Below are 17,686 nucleotides of genomic sequence, written 5' to 3'. Positions count from 1 at the left end.
AGATATGTATGTATATAAATATATATACACATACATATATATATATATATATATATATATATATATATATATAAATGCATATGCATATATATGTGCATATGTGTGCGTGTAGAGAGGTGGAGGCGTAGAGGTAGAGAGGTAGAGGTAGAGAGTAGTAGAGCGAGTAGCAGAGAGTGAGTAGTAGAGTGAGTAGTAAAGAGTGAGTAGTAGAGAGTGAGTAGTAGAGAGAGAGTAGTAGAGAGAGAGTAGTAGAGAGAGAGTAGTAGAGAGAGAGTAGTAGAGAGAGAGTAGTAGAGAGAGAGTAGTAGAGAGAGAGTAGTAGAGAGAGAGAGTAGTAGAGAGAGAGTAGTAGAGAGAGAGTAGTAGAGAATGAGTAGTAGAGATTTGAATGGCAGGGACTTCCATCCGCAGCCTACCCGTCCTAAAACCACGGGCAGCTGCCCAGACTGGCTCCACACAGACAGAGGGAGTGTCCGGGGGAGGCAGGCCTAATTCAATGCCTACCTGTGCCTATGTTACAGCCTGGGATCCCTCATGCCCAGCCCTGTGGTGCCCAAGCCAGGGGCAAGCTGAGCCAGCTCTGTAGCTCCTGACTGCAAGGAGCACCGAGCTATCCCATCTCCTGTGCCTGCTACTGTGCTCCTGCTATCTGCCGGTTTAGTACCTTTTCATTTTGTACTGGAGGGGCATGTGATACATGTGAGTTAGAACAGTGTTCTGTGGAGGGGTAGAAATGCGAAATGGCATGCAACAGAACAGGGTTGAGATGCCGTGCCAGTGCACTGCTGAGGTTTATTGCAGCTGTGCTGAAAAAGCAGTGGTGCCCAGTCAGGACTGGAGTGTTTCGGCGAAGCCATTTGTTGGCAAGGAGTGAGATGCACATCACGCTCTCTCATGTTGGGTTAACGCTCGCACCACAGTGAGCGCAGAGGTTCAGGAATGAGGTACCTTTCTGCTATGAGCGGGCCCGCAGAAGGCAGCAGGGGTATGGTAGGACAAAACGAAGGTGCGCAGGTATGGCGTGTGTACGGAAGCATTTGTTAGTGCGTTACTGGAAAAGCAGGGGTGCCACAGGCGCTTTATGTGCCTTGGGAAGGCACTGCTGTTGTCTTCCGCTTGTAAATGAAGTGACTGGTACCCGTGGGCCCTCACCGGTCCAGCGCTCCTTTACTTCGCACTGGGTCACGCTGTCACGTACTGGAGCGGGGCTCATTGAAACCAGAGAATGACCACACCCAGAATGTGGAATGGCCGGGGTGGGGTCAGAAACAGGCAGAAACCATTGGTCTTTGAGAAAGGCACACAATTGGGCAGCTGGCCTAAAGAACAATACATAAAGCACTCAGACTCTGACGAATTATTGAAAAATACATTTTTGAGGATAAATTCGCTAGCCTTCATAATGGAAAGTATATTGTGCGCAGACCACTGAGAGTTGCATGTTAGTCACATAGAAGTGAATATGGCATCAACGTTAAGACACAAGGAGGCGTGTCGACTTTTGCCAACATGCCAACGTTCATGACATGGTTTGGCAAGGATATATAATGCAGAATGAGACTGTAGCTTCCTTTTCCTAGAGTGTTTATGCATATCCATAATATTCATTTCAGATATTTTGCATTATCCAGGATCAAAAATGCATGGTATAAACACTCGATAACATGAGTCATAACTTAGTTCACATTTATGGAAGGATTTTCCTGTGCAATCTTTGATGACAAGTAGGTGCGGGTACAGAAAAGGGGACCAACCTGCAAACAAAATATCCAGATGGGCTCCAGGTTGGAGAAATCGGCGGAGAGGCAGTACAAACAGCATCAATGGTCCACGGTAAAAAATGAAACGGTCCGAGTAACGTGTGGTTCATCTCAGCTAATCACTCAACAAGTGCGCATCAGCCAAGTCAACTTTTGACGGGTACTATCTCACTTTAAATTAGACCTGACTTTTAGCAAGGTGCATCTGCTGTTTATAGGCCCATAGATATTAATGGGGGAATTCAACTTCCAGGAAGTGGTATTGCTTTAAAAGTAAGGACTGGCAGAAAGCGTCACGTGACTGTTCGAAATACTAGAAGCTCTTCCTGGGAGACCATATACAGCCAAGGACTGTGAATGCAGACAGCACTGTTGGTATATCTAAGTGAATACGGCACCCAGAGGCACGGGAGAGTACCTCGCTGCTCACTTGTGCCTCAAAGCGTCAGATTTGGCTTTTTAGCCAACAAAACGTTACCTGCTGGGATTTGTTTGCCCATATGGAAAACGGTAGAAACGAAACTACAAACCCCAGAATGCAACGGTCAGCTGGCTAAAACTACAGAAATGCTCGAATGTGCCACGCAAGACATGCAGAACTACTGTCTGCTGCGGAACAGACGTCTCTCAAGGCATTTGGCTGTTGGTATATCTCAGTGAATACGGAACCCGGAGGCAAGGGAGAGTACCTCGCTGCTCACTTGTGCCTCAAAGCGTCTCACTTTACATTCTGACAAAGGTCCGAGCTGGACTAAAACCACAGAAATGCTCGAACGTGCCACGCAAGACATGCAGAGCCACTGTCTGCTGCGGAACAGACTTCTCTCAAGGCATTTGACAGTTGGTATATCTCAGTGAATAAAGAACCCGGAGGCACGGGAGAGTACCTCGCTGCTCACTTGTGCCTCAAAGCGTCTCATTTAACATTCTGACAAAGGTCCGAGCTGGAGTAGGGCGTGAACCGTCAGCTTCCTTCCAGAATGGAGCTGAGAGGAGTTGAGGTGGGTCTCGAGCACATGCTGGTGCTGAGAAAGATCATACTGGTTAACAGTTTCAGCTTCCTGTGAGACACATTCTCAACAAGCGCGTCCCGAAAACGAAAAAAAAAACAAGCCCTCGGCATTGCTGTGGTAGGGAGGGGGGGGTGGGGAGAGGCAAGAGGGGAAGAATAGGGGAGAGTAAGGGTGACGAGACGCACGGGGAGCAGCAGCCTTTGATGTGCCGGCCGGCCGTGGGCAGTGAATAATTAGGGGAGGAGAAATGCCAGAGCGCACGCTGAGGGAAGCTTGTGGGAGGGAGGCTGGTGGCTTTGATGCATGAACGTGCTTTTTTCACGGGCACAGCATCAAATCGCCCGTTTGGTTAAGCTCTCGTTAAGCCCCAATATGTCTCGACATCTGCAATGCGCAAGCGCATTGGCAGAGGTCGAGCCTTAAAAATGGAAGCAAGGGAAGACTCATTTCACCACATTTATCTTTTTTTTACTCTGAAATGTCATTCACTACTGATAAGGAAGCAGGAGGAAATTCAAGAAGGTCAAGAAGAGGTCTCTTTTGTAAACTAGGAAAATCAAAGGTCTCTGGGATATCACAAACATTTACAATGCAATAGGCCTCATATTTACAAGAGTTTGAGCTCTTGGCATTGTAAATGACAATGCCTTTTATGTGTTGTTTTTAAAACAGATAAATAAAAGGCAGTCATTTAAACTGCCAATAATAATGCAACACCAATAGCTCAAACTTTCGGTAATGCGAGACCTATTGCACTGCAAATGCTTGTTAGGTGTGCCCTTTGAGACAGGCAGACTATTGTACATTAAAAAAGATTTACTATAATATACATACTGTAGAGGCTTTTGGTCAGAGAGCTTCATCCATTGGTCTGTTATACTGCCAATCATGTCTTACGCCCGCCCACCTTAGCATACAACATTAGGCAGTTCACTTTACGCATTGGCTCCTTTCACTGAGTGACTGCACAAAGCCTCAGCACATTGTTCACCTACACCTAAAATAGTTCATTTTCTCTTTACTACACCCACCCACCCACACACCAGCCATTTATTTTGCATCCACCTTGGGTACCTGTTAAGATGGAGATTTATTTTCCACCTCTTTTTTTTTATTTAAAAGTATAAAGTGTTTAGGTAACATTGGAGTTACTTTCGGTTTCAGTACATGGGGGCTGATTAGGACGCAGACGCACCCTATCGGAAACGGATCAGCCCGACACGTTGTTGGCGGTCCTGACAAAGGCATTACAATGCGACCGCCACCACGGCAGTCGCAATGCCTATCATTTGCATTGCGGCAGGTGCTGCTGGCTGCAGCACACGCCACAATGCAAAAAGGGGGCACCTGACATATTCCTGCACTACGTGGCAGGCACCATCGGTGCCTGCCATATAGTGCAGGGATATGGAGGGGGCACCAGAGGTGCCACCCAAAACACACAGCTTGGGGTCAGGTAGGAAGGGACCCGGGCCACCAAAGTCTCTTTCCACCAACCTTTTCATGGCCAGTTACTCACCTTGAAAAGGCAGGTGGAAAGGGACATCATAATGCCTACGGCGGTGCCTGGTAGTCACTGCCACCATTGTAGAGATAGGATTCCTCTCCAGCCCATCAACAGGCTCAAGGAGCCCGTCGGAAGCGGGGTGGTATGTCTTTCCGACCACCAACTATCCACCCACCTTTGTAATACGGCAGGGGGACCGCCACAGACGGGCTGTAGGTGGCAGTCCCACCATCATCATAATTGGCTCCTTGGTTATGTGGTGATTTGTTTTTCATTGCCAACAATAATGTTAACAAGCATTTACAATGCAACGGTTTCGCCTTTGGAAAAGTTAGAGCTATTGGCAATGTAAAGGACAATGCCATGTATCTATCTGTTTTCAAAACCAACACATATGCAACTACACCTCTATAAAATGTCTGCCTCCCACTTTAGTGGACTGGACTGATCACGCCATCGTTGAATTTTACACCCGCCCTAATTATAAGGTCAAGGGCATCCAGAGGACTATGGCAGAAGTCAGAAGACCCTGGAACAAACTAACTGCGGAGGGTTTCAGGAGTAAATACACAGAGCCCAACTGGAATGAATGTGGAGATGATGTTTCCTCCGCATTAGTCAAATTCAATGAAGCCCTAACACTTACTATTAACCAGGTTGCTCCCTTGAGAAAATTTAAGCCACGGCCTACTCCCAAACAAGAGGTCTGGTTCACTGACGATCTTAGACAGTTAAAGCTAACTGCTAGGAAGTCAGAAAAACGTTGGAGGGCCACTCGCAAGGCAGAGGACAAAGAAACTCACAGGACCTCATTAAAAGTTTACCATAAAGCTATTCGGGCTGCACGGAAACATCATATTGCAGCCCAATTGTCAGCAGCCGGTAAAAATCCCAAAGTACTCTACCAGATTTTGCAAACCTTTATAAAACCCTCGGCTTGCGAAACGGATGGAATTGAGTCTCAGGAACTGTGCAATAATATCTCTCAGTTTTTTGTCAAAAAAATAGATGGCATTTACACGAAGATCTTAGCCACCAAATCCACCTCGAACACTATGAGCAATGCTGATAGCTTGGTCCAGTCCTATATCAGCCCAATAGGAAATACGACCTGTAAGCTTGAAGCTTTTCCACCTATATCCCTGGAGGAGATAACCACTCTTATCACCCAAACTAAGAGCGGGTGCCCCTCGGATATTATACCAGCACGGGTTATGACTCTTCTTACTGAGGAGCTGGGTGTAAGTATTCAGCAGGTACTTAACCTTTCTCTGAGCACGGGGGAAGTCCCCCTAGGCTGGAAGCAAGCTTTGGTCAGACCCCTACGCAAAAATAATTCCATTCCCTGGACTGACCTCACAAACCTGAGACCTATCTCCCTCCTCCCTTTTTTAGGGAAGCTCGCCGAGAAGTTTGTAAATCGGCACTTATCTACGTATGTAGAAAGTGCAGGAGGACTTGACCCTTCACAATCGGGGTTTAGACCCAGGCATAGTACTGAGACCGCCTTGCTGTCCGTCGCTGACGATCTCCACATGCTACAGGATAAGGGTTATTCCGTTATCCTGGTGCTTTTAGATCTGTCAGCGGCGTTTGACACTGTGTCACATCATATTATGACCTCCAGACTCATTAACATCGGTCTGGGTGGCAAGGCGTTGGCCTGGCTAAGGAGCTTTTTCATCAAGCGTACTCAGAGAGTCACACTGGGTCCATACCAGTCAGAGGAGGTGGAGATCTCTAAAGGGGTGCCACAGGGCTCCTGCTTGAGCCCAACACTTTTTAACATCTACGTGGCACCCCTAGCTAACATCATGAGATCCCACGGATTTATTCCTGTATCGTATGCAGACGATACTCAACTCCTCTTCCCCTTCAAAATCATGACTCCTGAGGTACGCAACTCCTTTGCCCAGGGGATGAAAGAGGTGGCTCAATGGATGGCAGCAAACTTCCTCCAGTGTAACGTCTCAAAGACTGAGGTAATGCTTTTTGGAGAGGCCAAACGATTGTGGACTCCCGACTGGTGGCCTCAAGACCTTGGCCCAGTCCCCGTACCCAAAGAGGTGGTAAAAGATCTTGGAGTCAAACTGGATCAGGAGCTCGCTCTTAAACATCATACCAATCAGGTGGTAGGCTCCTGTTTCCATGTGATTGGTCTTCTCCGAAGGGTTTTCCCCTTGTTACCTGATTCCACCAGGAAAACTCTAGTTCAGTCGCTTGTGTTGAGCAGACTGGACTATTGTAACGGGCTGCTGTTAGCCGCCAATGAGGGCATCATTAACAGACTCCAAGTTGTGCAGAACACGGCAGCACGCTTGGTTTTGAAGGCTCCAGCACGTACACCCTCGAAACCATTGCTAAATCAACTACATTGGCTCACTGTGAAACAGAGGGTTTTGTTTAAAACGTGCTGCATCATCCATAAATGTCTCATTGGTAAAGGTCCTGACTATCTAACAAAAAATGTGTCCCTTATATCCCTGCTAGAACTCTGAGATCTGGTAATCAAGAGCTGTTATGTGTCCCCAGGTTTTGTAGGACCAGACAAGGAGGAAGAGCTCTGTCCGTAGCTGGACCAAAGCTTTGGAACGATCTTCCTTATGACATTAGAATCTGTAAGGAACACTTTCCTTTCAGGAAAAAATTAAAAACTTTCTTGTTCAACTACTAGTCCCACTAAGTCTTTACTTAACCTTGTTAGAGCAGGCCTTGGTCTCAGATGCTGCTAAAGAAGGCGCGGAGATACTCCTCAGGGAGTCGATTCCCAGCGCGTTATAAGTATGCAAATAAATAAATAAATAAATAAATAAATAAATACAAATGTTGTCATTTACAATGCCAATAGCTCAAACTTTTCCAAAGGCGAAACCGTTGCATTGTAAATGCTTGTTTGCACTTTGTAGGCTTTATCGTATCGATTTGGTCAGTATGATCAAATTCTAAATGCTGTAATAAACATTGCATATTAAAAATAAAGTTATTATACAAGAGCTATGCTATAATTTACTACTAAACAGGTAGCCACAAGTGCAGTTACCTTGCAGACAACAGGGTCATGATTTCAATGGTGCAGCAGGTGCAGTGACACCAGGACCAAAAGCTCTAGGCACCCACAATAAACACCTAAAATTGCTATATTCTACTACTAAACATGCAGTCACAAGTGCAGTTTCCTTGCAGACAATCAGGTATGATTTGAATGGTGTAGCAGGTGCAGTGGCACTAGGGCCAAAAGCTCTAGGGACCCCACTAAACCCCAATTATTGCTACATTTTACTACTACACAAGACAGTCACAAGTGATGTTCTCTCTCACTGAATACTAACTTTTCTTTTGGACTTTCTCTCATAATCACAACTTTTTTCCTATTCACAATTTTTTTTAATTAACTCTTCGAGTCACATTATTATCATTGAGACAATTCTCCCCTGCTATTGTATCTAAACTTGATTTTTGTATGGTTTCTGTTAACAGCCTTGAAAAAGTCGCTTGAAGCCACAAAACACGTGTCGGCTGTTCAGCTTTAATACCTACGTGTCAACAATTTGTCAAACCATTTTACTTATGATCAAGATTCTGAAAAAGCACTTAGACACCTTGTATGGGGTAGTAAGCGCTATATAAATGCAATTAAAATCACATCATTCCCCAAGCTCGCTGAGCAGCAGCAGCAAGGGGGCTGGTCTGAACTGCTCTGTATTTGCATTTACACAATCAAAATTAACAAACCCTGCAGCCCGCATCTCCTGCTTCACCCAGGAGTGCTTGGAAAATTAGGTCATAGTGCGTAAGAAGGATGTGGGCAAGGCAGTAAAGAATTACTTGGCACCTGCAGAGCTGGAGGATGTTGGTTGGGTGCATTCCCATTGAAACAGAAACCAAAGGGCAGGTTGGAGAAATAGGCGGAGGGTTGGCAGAGGTTAAGAGACATCTAGCAGGGGATAAGGAGAAATAAGTGAAAGAGAAAGACAGGGATGGTGGAGAAAAAAAACTGAGGTCAGAAAGCAACAAAGGACTCGGCACGAGAGAGGAAGAAACAGATGAAACAAAAATGCAACAGAGGAGTAATGACAGAAGGGAGAGAATTCACATGATGATTTTTTTGAGTTGGCTATCGTTTTGGCTCTTTGATTCACATGAATCCTCTAACTTGTCCATCTCTACTGCTCGCCCTCCAGTCTCTATATATTAAGTCAATTTGTAGTACGTGTTGCCTGAGGTACCAAATTGAAAAGGCGACATCTGTTGGAAGGATTACCTAATAGCCACGGTTCCCCAGTGCCAAAGTATTAGCATTACAGAGTCACCAATTGGTCTTTTGCCATCGTTGGAGTTTTAGTGCTACCAGCACCGTTCCATTCCGGACATAAGAAACAAACTTAGCCAAATTTCGGTTTCTCCTAAACACTTCCAAAAATCGAAATTAATTACGTTCATCCGATGATAAAAAAAAGCAAGCCCCTCGCTCCGTGGCTTTTAAAGAATTAAAAAACCCTCACCAGCGCAAAGGGGAAAGGGATTCTATGCAGGGTGTAGACATCACGCTACCAGCCCTTGTACATCCAATACATACAAGAACCAGTTATACACAGGCAGGATGTTATTTGCGTTTTTATGTCCCTTTATGTGCTACAAACCGAAAACAGCCAAGTACGTTTTAAAGGAAAAATTACTCATCAGCCATCTCAGCTCTGAAAAATAATCAATTTGACCTTTCTGGGACAGGACGAGGTGCATGTTTATAACTTCTTATATTATTAAAATATGTTGCTATAATGATGTAATACCCATTACAATCCAAAAGATACCAGATATACAATTTTTTTTTTAATTAAGTAACCAATGAAGAAAATATCAGCAAATCACGTCCTGCTAAGAACACCGCGTTAAAACCACATAATACCGCCAGACATCCAAACATAGCAGGCGAAATTGTTAAAATGGCGACCGATAGGCAAAAGAGAAGGGAGCTGCGCCATTCAACGGCAACCTAAGAGCCCAGCGCCATCTTGCCCCTGGTCGGAACCGAGCACACCCGCTCTAGGGCGGATCGTCGGCTTAAGAACAAGGATAACATTGACAGTTAAATGATATGCATTTTTAATGTCGTAGACGACCCCAACAAAATAAGCCCCAGAGTAAAGGAAATTAGCAACTCCGATTCTTATCTTCTCATACAAAAAACCCCGTTTTGAAGTTTGTGATTTTACTGTCAAACGCCATAGCGAAAACCCCAGGTTGAATACGTTAAGGGATGTCTGATGAAAGGTTGGTAATACACAGCTTGCCTTTTATGATGCCCACCAAGCTGGTATTCGCAACTTAATCCACAAACGCGCATGCACATTGAGACGTATCGGTGCCATTTTTTTAAGTGCACTAAACAGGATTACAAATGCAAGAATTCCGTTTCTTTCGCGAAGATTGCGCACAAACGTTCAGCATTAAACATCAAAGAAACATACAGTCTAGAATCGATGGTTCACATTTTGAAGACAGTTTTACAATGGCAAAAACAGGCGCAAGCAATACAATTAACGAGCTATAAACCAAGGAACACAAACTGGTCAATTAATAAAAAACGTTTTTGCGTCGCTTTATTCGTCGACTCAGCATTTGTTTATCGGACGAAGGAGGGTAAATTTGCCCTAATCTTTTGAGCGCTCGAAATCCAAAGGCAGGGGAGTTGAGTGCGACGGGAGAGTCTTCCCATGCTGCCCGAGACACCTCGCAGGGCGGGCGTTTTCCATCTGACAAAGAATCCGCCATCTCAAGTCTTCCTCTCCTGTGCTTCTAAATACACCCCCCTCAGCTGAAGAAAAAACAACCCGGGCACAACAGCAACAACATAGCCTCCGACGGTTTAACGGCTCAAAAAGCGCTCGTGCTGAACCCAACGGCTTAGTTAAAACCAAGACACTGGAAAACAAGTCAGGTCCCGGCCGCGCTGTGATTGGCTGACGTCACGGGGGTGTCCCGGGCCGGCAGCCAATCACAGCGCGGCCCGGGAATGACGTCACGGGGGTGTCCCGGGCCGGCAGCCAATCGCAGCGCGGCCCGGGACAAAGGGGCGGGGCTTAAAAAAGCACCAGAAACGCCCCCGAATCGCGTTTTCGAGAGAAAGCGCGATTGACAGCCTCTGTCTCCCAATGGCTAGCCTCCATTTATGGAGCTAGCCAATGAGAGGCAGAGGCGGTGCCTACATCCCTACTAGAGACAATAGTTTTCGATCTGGGAGTGGCACTGCGTGCCCCTCGCCAGGTCGAAACCTAAAAACGCACAGCACAACAGAAAGGCTTACAGTTTAAAATGATCACTAGTAAAATGGCCACATCAGTAAATGTTTAATGAATTTTAAAAAAATTATTCAAGTCACATTTAGTTTTTTTAATCTTTTACTGGCATATGCTAACAATAAAACAAAAGATTAACCATAGCACTGTTTGCCAAGGCCAAATGTATTGGATTTGCCAATGCTTATTTGCTATGCACACACCCAGCATCCCTCTGTACCATGGCTAGGCTAGTGTTTGGTAGCTGCTTCTATATTTAAGTCCTTACAACAATTCTAATGCAAGTGTCTTTCACTCACTTTACCCTCACTCATCACAAGGCCACAGGATGCCTCACATCACACGATAACCCCCACCCCTCAGGGTCATTACACACACACAAGCGTGCTACCTGTGTGGGTATGCGCATCAGTGCCGTATATGGGGGTAGTAACCGAAACACAATCATACAGTAAACTATCACATTACTTTAAACTTTGCTACCACTAGTAGAACACACTCAAAAGCTGATTGTCAGCTAGGGTAGTACACTACCAAGCCCGAGACATTCGTTGGGTTAAGCCCTTGAATAATGAACAATATCTCCAAATACTCAGTCATGACTGGGCCCAGATTTGCAACACTAAGACTTTACAGAGCCACTGAACAGAGGGACCAACAAATGTGTGTGTCGGCTACCATCGGATATTTTACCTATGTAGTCCATTCCTTCATGAATGTGCAAATTCTTTGTGATGTTGGGCTCCACTGGATTTGAGAAGAGGTCTACTGTGTATTCACAGCCTTTACACATACCCTACCCTAGCGGTAGATGTGGCCGTGCCTTGTATGCTACCTGCGCATGCCTTGTGCTTGTAAATGTGTGGGCCACACTCTGTATGCATGCCACATGCACTGTAAGTGATCTATGGCTCTGTCCTGTATGTACATGTAGGCCTACCCACTATGCACAAGGGTACAGCCAATGGCCAGAGAGCCCAACCACCGTGCCAGACCACAGGTCTACTAGGCGGCAAAAGATGGACCATACCTGGTTTAAATCTTGACAGCTTTGTGCCAGTCTCTGCCCAAACGCAGCTTTATCTTACTTGGGATGTATACACATCACTGTGGCATTCTGTGCACACTCTGCTCAGAGTTCAGCAGCATCTCCCCTGCAATGCCTGGTCCTGTGACCAGTGGCTGGCCACGCGCATCCGTCCAGGGAGAACAAGTCCACGAAGAAGGTGCGTCCTACCTATGCCGGCTGCCACTTGGAAATTTTGAACAGACCTTTTCATTTCTAGTGGCTTCCCTGGATTAAATCTGCCCCCCCAGTCTTCAGCCCATGACTAGTTCCCTGTATGGTCCTAGATCTGGAAGATGATTAGCAGGGTGTGTGATGTCTGACCAGGAACAAGACTGTATGTGCTGGTCCGCTCAAGGCTGCAACCAGGCCTGCCACAAGGAGAACCCTGCCGCTGAGCCCTGCTGAGAAGACTGGAGTAGGATTGCCCTGGAAGAGGATTCCTGAGGCCCGTCTCTGAGGGAACAAAGGCGAGACCTGGTTGATATTGGTCTGTGAGGGGGTGACTTGAATGGAAGAGCATCCTATAAACCAGATTATCTCTACAGTCCAGCAGGCCTCGTGTTACCAACATCTTTAACCATCTGAACCATAGGAGCTCCGAGGGCTACCTCAGGTGTATAAGCTTGCATGGCACTTTGACCCAAATAACTTGGTTGGAACACGCACTGCCATGTATCCAGACAAAGGTCACCGATGCTTCCCTCACTCGTTCCTAGGGCCTTGGGGTGTCTTCTTGGAAGAGGCTCTGCGCCTCGATTCTGGAGCAGTTTGAAGGATCTCTCTATGGCATACAGATGGTGCCCCGACACTAAAAACGAGTCTACAAGCCACCAGTCCTTACAAGATATGGACTCTTAACCCTCAGTCCCCCCACGGGTCCTAATGACAGCATTCTGTCTGGAATCTAGAGTGACCGAGGACCCTGCTCTTAGCACACAACTGAGGCCCGAAGGTTTATGGAGACCCCAGGTCATAGGATGACATGGTCCATGCACACCTGCTGGTTTATCAGTCATAACACCTCTCCACATAAGGGCTCAATAACTGTTTACGGTTCCATTTTAGGGCTAGAAAGTGGCAGATGTTCTAGATTTCGGCATTTTTTCATTCTAAGGTCACTACATTTCCTCTATTTCACACTGTAAGTGCCATCACTGACTAGACCATGAGTTCCAACCCTCATACCACCCCCTTGAACAGGCCTAGTTGCTCGCCTGCATTACCCATCGGCAGTCATGGGTACAAAGGGAGTAACTTGGCCGTTGAAGTAAAGAACAATAGTATTGAAGGCCCCGAGATACCGGTGGTAGGCAGTGATCATTAGCTGCCCCAAGACACAGAAATGGCCTAGTTCCAAGGTTTCCCATAAATGTATGAGGGCTAACCACCTCTGGGTGGTTCCACCCCTTGCATACCCAAGAGGGTTTAAACTGTACCTACTGGTGTGACTAAAACTGCCCAAACCTATTTTTTGTTAATCAAAAAATATCACATATTTACCCATTTACAAACAAAAACGTTCAGCACATGAGCGACATCTTCCTTAGCAGAACTACATGCATGACAGTTATACGAGGATTACTATTAAGAGAACTAACGACAGCCCGATGTTCTGAAATTGTATTGCGCTATTGAACACCAGGGGCCGTATTATACATTGCGATTGTATGCATCGGGTGCACCTTTTGAAAGGTGCGCCCGGAGCAAACAATTACAACTCGCCCTATTATGTTGTATGTGCTGTCCCCAGGGCAGCCGCGAACTTGCGCTGCCCTGGGGGCAGCGCATTCATGTGAAAACACGGAGCGGCGTGTTTTCACAGTGCAGGGGGCACTCGCCTGCACTTTTAGAGGGGAATAGAGATCCCCTTGCAGGGGGGGAGGAGGTCAGTGACTGCACCCACCTGCAAGAAGATGTCTGGGGGGTCTATGGTACCCCCTTTACCCCTGCAGAGGGATGCTCTCATGGGGCGCACTGTCAATGCACCACCTTTTAAATGGCGCCCTGTCAGTGAGCCTCCCGAGGGCTTCACCCGCGCCATGTCTGTAATATGGCGCGGGTGAACAGTTAAAGGAATTCCCTCATTTGCACAGGGCACGCCCCTATTCAAATGAGTGAACACCCTCTGTTGCTGGCGCTTTAAGCGCGCCAGCGCTATTATAGAAAGGGACGCACAAGCGTCTGCGTCCCCTTCTAGAATACCAAAGTGCCTCGGCGGCGCGCAAAGCGGGCGCAAACACCCGTTGTGCCCCCGGGGCACTTATTGTAAGACGGCCCCAAATGTTCATTCCAATACAAATTTCAAGAGATATCCTTTCTAAATAATGTATTTATCGATATTTTCGGATACGATGTTAGATGCCCTACAACTTTTGAGTTATAACTATTATTTCTATATTCAGGGCCACTGGAATTATGCAAAATGTGCGGCTGCAGCATTTTTCCGCATAATTATGGATTTGCTGCATCTCCAACTTAAACTATCATCTGCAGGATAATCTGCACATTTTAACAACATAAAATTGAACAAAAAACAATATTCTTTCCATCTCAAACTGTTGAAAAGTTACTGTAAACGCAGCAACACTTGTTACACAGTGGAAGGCCCTTTGCAAAGGTTGACTGGTCACCTCACCTATGTTAAAATGGTACAAACCAAGTCCCACCTATGCCCAGACAGCATTAAGAAGTGTAAAAATTATAAAATAAAAAAGCAATACATCACAAAATATGCCACATAATTTGCAGTTTCTTGCCACACAATTTAGTCAACCCTGCCGCATAATTTGTGCCTTTGATGCCGCATAGTTGCAGTGGCCCTGACAATATTACATATTATCATGTAAGACTTGCAGTTGGTTTAAGGCCATATGTGAATGGCATTATTAAATGACAACTATCTACGGGAATCCTTGAAGAAGCAAGCTTCAGGACCAGATATCTAAACCCAACATGGCTCCCACTTCTTACTTTATTTCTTCTCAACATTTCTAAAAATAGCCCTAATTCCATGTAACCGTTACTTCATTCTGAAAAGCCTCTCACCGGTCCCATTTACTTTACTTAATTATAGTTTCACCACAAACAAATCTCTACAATACCTCGTACCAAGAATCGTACCTAGATTAAATGACCTATAATAAAATGTATTGACCAACAGGTCATTCCAATATGGTGGCCGGGTGTCGCGGTTCAGAAAGACTTTGCAAGATGCTCGCAACGTCATTCATAGCCACGAGCACCGACCCAGCCCAGGTGACGAGGCACGTCCCTTCAAATCCACACACACCGGACAGAACAAACAGTAAAACTCCGATTGCGGAAAACCCGCCTCAACTCCATCCTCATCGAGATATCTGCACTCGATTATTGGCTGGCTTTGTTCCCACCCAGGTCTTGTTATTGGATGTTCTACCACCCCTTTTTATGAGGACATTTCATCTGGATGTATAACTTTTTTTTTTCTTTCCTCAAACGAGTACTAGTACGTCACCTCACCATGTATTTCCTTGCTTACACCACAGAAATTGAATTGCAATGTCATGGTTTGCTGTGCCAGTGACAACTACTGTGTAAACACCAGTGTAATTATTTTAGTGTTCATTTTGTGATACTTGCAATTACTTTCATGACCGTATACTTTCAGCCTCGAAAAAGTCCATGGTGTGAACCCCTAAAATGCGAAGAAGGTCTCCAACATTGTACTGGGTGCAGTCTGTCTGCCCTGGGTACCCCAGACACTTTAGAACTCCAACGTGCCTTCGGGTAAATCCTCTCACTGTCAGTACCTCTCAGGGCAACTTTTTACCCAGAGACCCTAAATCGCCTCCAACCGGTCTCCTACTCAATCATTGCTTGCAAGTTTTTCCAACTCCAAGCGCGAGTTCGCATTCAGGCTACATGTTTGCTTTGCATTCTGGGATTTGCAGTCCCAATAAACTGCACCTATCAGACTGTGAGGCAACCAAAACTGAAATGGACGGGTTACTCGTGCATGGACCTGGGAAACTGACTGCTCCGCTTGGAACTGCTGACCCCAAGTGACTGTGCCATGCCCACCGGGCCTTCCCTCGTCATTAGCACGCTGCAGGAGCTTTAGCTTTTAATCGCAGGACACAGAGTTCACAAGAGACCTTCAGTTGACAGGGAGCTTACAAATACCGATTTCTTAACCAGACAAATGGAATAACATTCAGGAAAAGGGAAAAATAAACAGCGAGGAGCTGGAGTGAAAGGATAAAAGGTAAAACGAAAGGGAAAGTGAGCTGAAAAGTGCGGGCGGAAAGAGGACAGAATTAAAGTGCAGAATTAAAAGTCGGACTAGAAGGTCTGCTCACCGGAATCGCCAATGATCAGCAGCTTGAAAAGATGGTCATAGTCCTTCCCGGCCGCCATCCCCATTCTTCTGCTAAAGATGTCCCCGAGGCGCGGACAAGTCCAGAGAAAAACGCGGAACGCTGCCAATAAAAACGGGATGTGGTGCCAAAGGAATACGCAAAAACAAACGCACAAAAAAAGCTAAATCTGTCGGATCCGCCTCCAGCCGCAGCGGGCATCAAGGGGGGTAAACACGAGACCGGCGGGCTGCGCTCCCTCATGAGGGGCGCCCACTTTCAAGGAAGTGGGGCGGCTGCCCTCCAGGCTCTGCCATCATGGGTTCAACATGTGAAGTAAAACAAGGGAAGGTTCTCGTCTCTCCAACACTTCTGTGCTGCCCTCCGCTTCCTCGGATGACGAACAGCGCCGGGGCACCGCAGGCTCCCCAACTTCTTAACTCCTCTTAGCCGAGCCAAGTGAGTCCAGTCAGGGGTCCAGGCCTCCTCCTCTCCAGCCCCTCCCTCCCAATGTCCCTCCTAAAGACCCCGCTCCAGGGGTCTAATCCCAGGGCCCAGCAGAGAAGGGGATAATCTTCGGCCAGCTGCTCCTCTCCCCCCCAGGCAGGAAGCTGGGGCTGCAGCTCACACACCCAGGCTCCGGCCAGCCTCTCTCCTCCTCTTCCTCAGCGCCCTCCTCCCCTTGGCTTAAAGCGGCAGTGCAGAGAGAGGTGGGGCTCCGGCTGGTGGAATCTGCCCTCCTCACAGCCACATCCCACTCACATTCTTAGGTTGTGAACAACTGGCAGAACAAAATGTGTGCTGTGTTCATTCATGATAAAATATCTGAGATGCATAACCTAGCTGGCCCTTCCAGTGTTTACAAATTTACATATGGCCCCTCCAGAACTTCCTGGGCCCATGATGGATTTCACACAGGGTGCATTCCTCAACTCCCCATTACCAAGGGAGCCAACAAGAAGTCGAGTCCCTAAAAACAGCCAGAGACGTTTTTATGCATGGGCAAAGTGGGCTCTGGCTTAGGGCCCCAGACTTTCAGGGGGCCTTGATAGAGCTAGCTCTGTTCTGCAGCGAGTCGTGCCCTCATGACCTTGAATAATTCTTAAACTGATTGTTTTAAATACTGTTTTCCTTTAAATGATTTTTAATGTAGATGATGTGTGATTGCCTATTACAGACATTTAGCTGATGCAAGTTGTGTTTGTTACATGCAACATCCATAAAAATGTTTTCTTAATCAAAACAAGCCCTCACATATCAGAAATGGGAGGGTGTCATAGATATTATTTGCTGTAATATTAGTGAGCTTCTTCTGAATGACAATATTGAAAACACACATCACCATTCCTGATTATTAGACATAAACACATTTAGAATTTGGACTAGTGTACCTGTGCAGTATCAGTGACCTAGCAAAAGAGGGCATGAAAAAGCTGAAACTCGATCATGAATTCAAAACTGTTCCGAACAGGGGCCCCAAAATATGTATTGCCCGGGGCCCCCAAAATCCTTAAGGTGTCCCTGGAAACAGTATGCCAGAGAGAACCCTAAAGAGGGATCTTCCTGCCACACTTGGGAAGATGGGCCAGGGACACTGGGGGGTCCCTTGAGAAACCATCTGCCTACCTCCTCAGGGCAGTGCTATGACGTACCCGTGAAGGGCTAGGCAAAGTTGTCCCTAGATTTTCAAAGGTACTCCACGCTCAA

At 46.4% G+C, this 17,686-nt stretch overlaps 1 protein-coding gene across 1 annotated transcript in view; it reads right to left on the bottom strand.

Annotated features, from left to right (window-relative positions):
- The window catches only part of LOC144768884 (ras-related protein Rab-35-like), a 178,491-nt gene extending 161,828 nt beyond the window's left edge, over positions 1-16,663 (bottom strand). Inside the window, exon 1 of the mRNA XM_078652896.1 lies at positions 15,983-16,663. Within this exon, the coding sequence (XP_078509022.1) occupies positions 15,983-16,046 (64 nt within the window). The 5' untranslated portion in view covers positions 16,047-16,663. The remainder of the gene's footprint in view (positions 1-15,982) is intronic.
- Between the last annotated feature and the right edge of the window lie 1,023 nt (positions 16,664-17,686).

The sequence above is a fragment of the Lissotriton helveticus genome, chromosome 7, assembly GCF_964261635.1.
Source record: "Lissotriton helveticus chromosome 7, aLisHel1.1, whole genome shotgun sequence".
In the NCBI taxonomy this organism is placed as follows: domain Eukaryota; kingdom Metazoa; phylum Chordata; class Amphibia; order Caudata; family Salamandridae; genus Lissotriton; species Lissotriton helveticus.
This window is presented reverse-complemented; position numbering and strand designations above follow the sequence as displayed.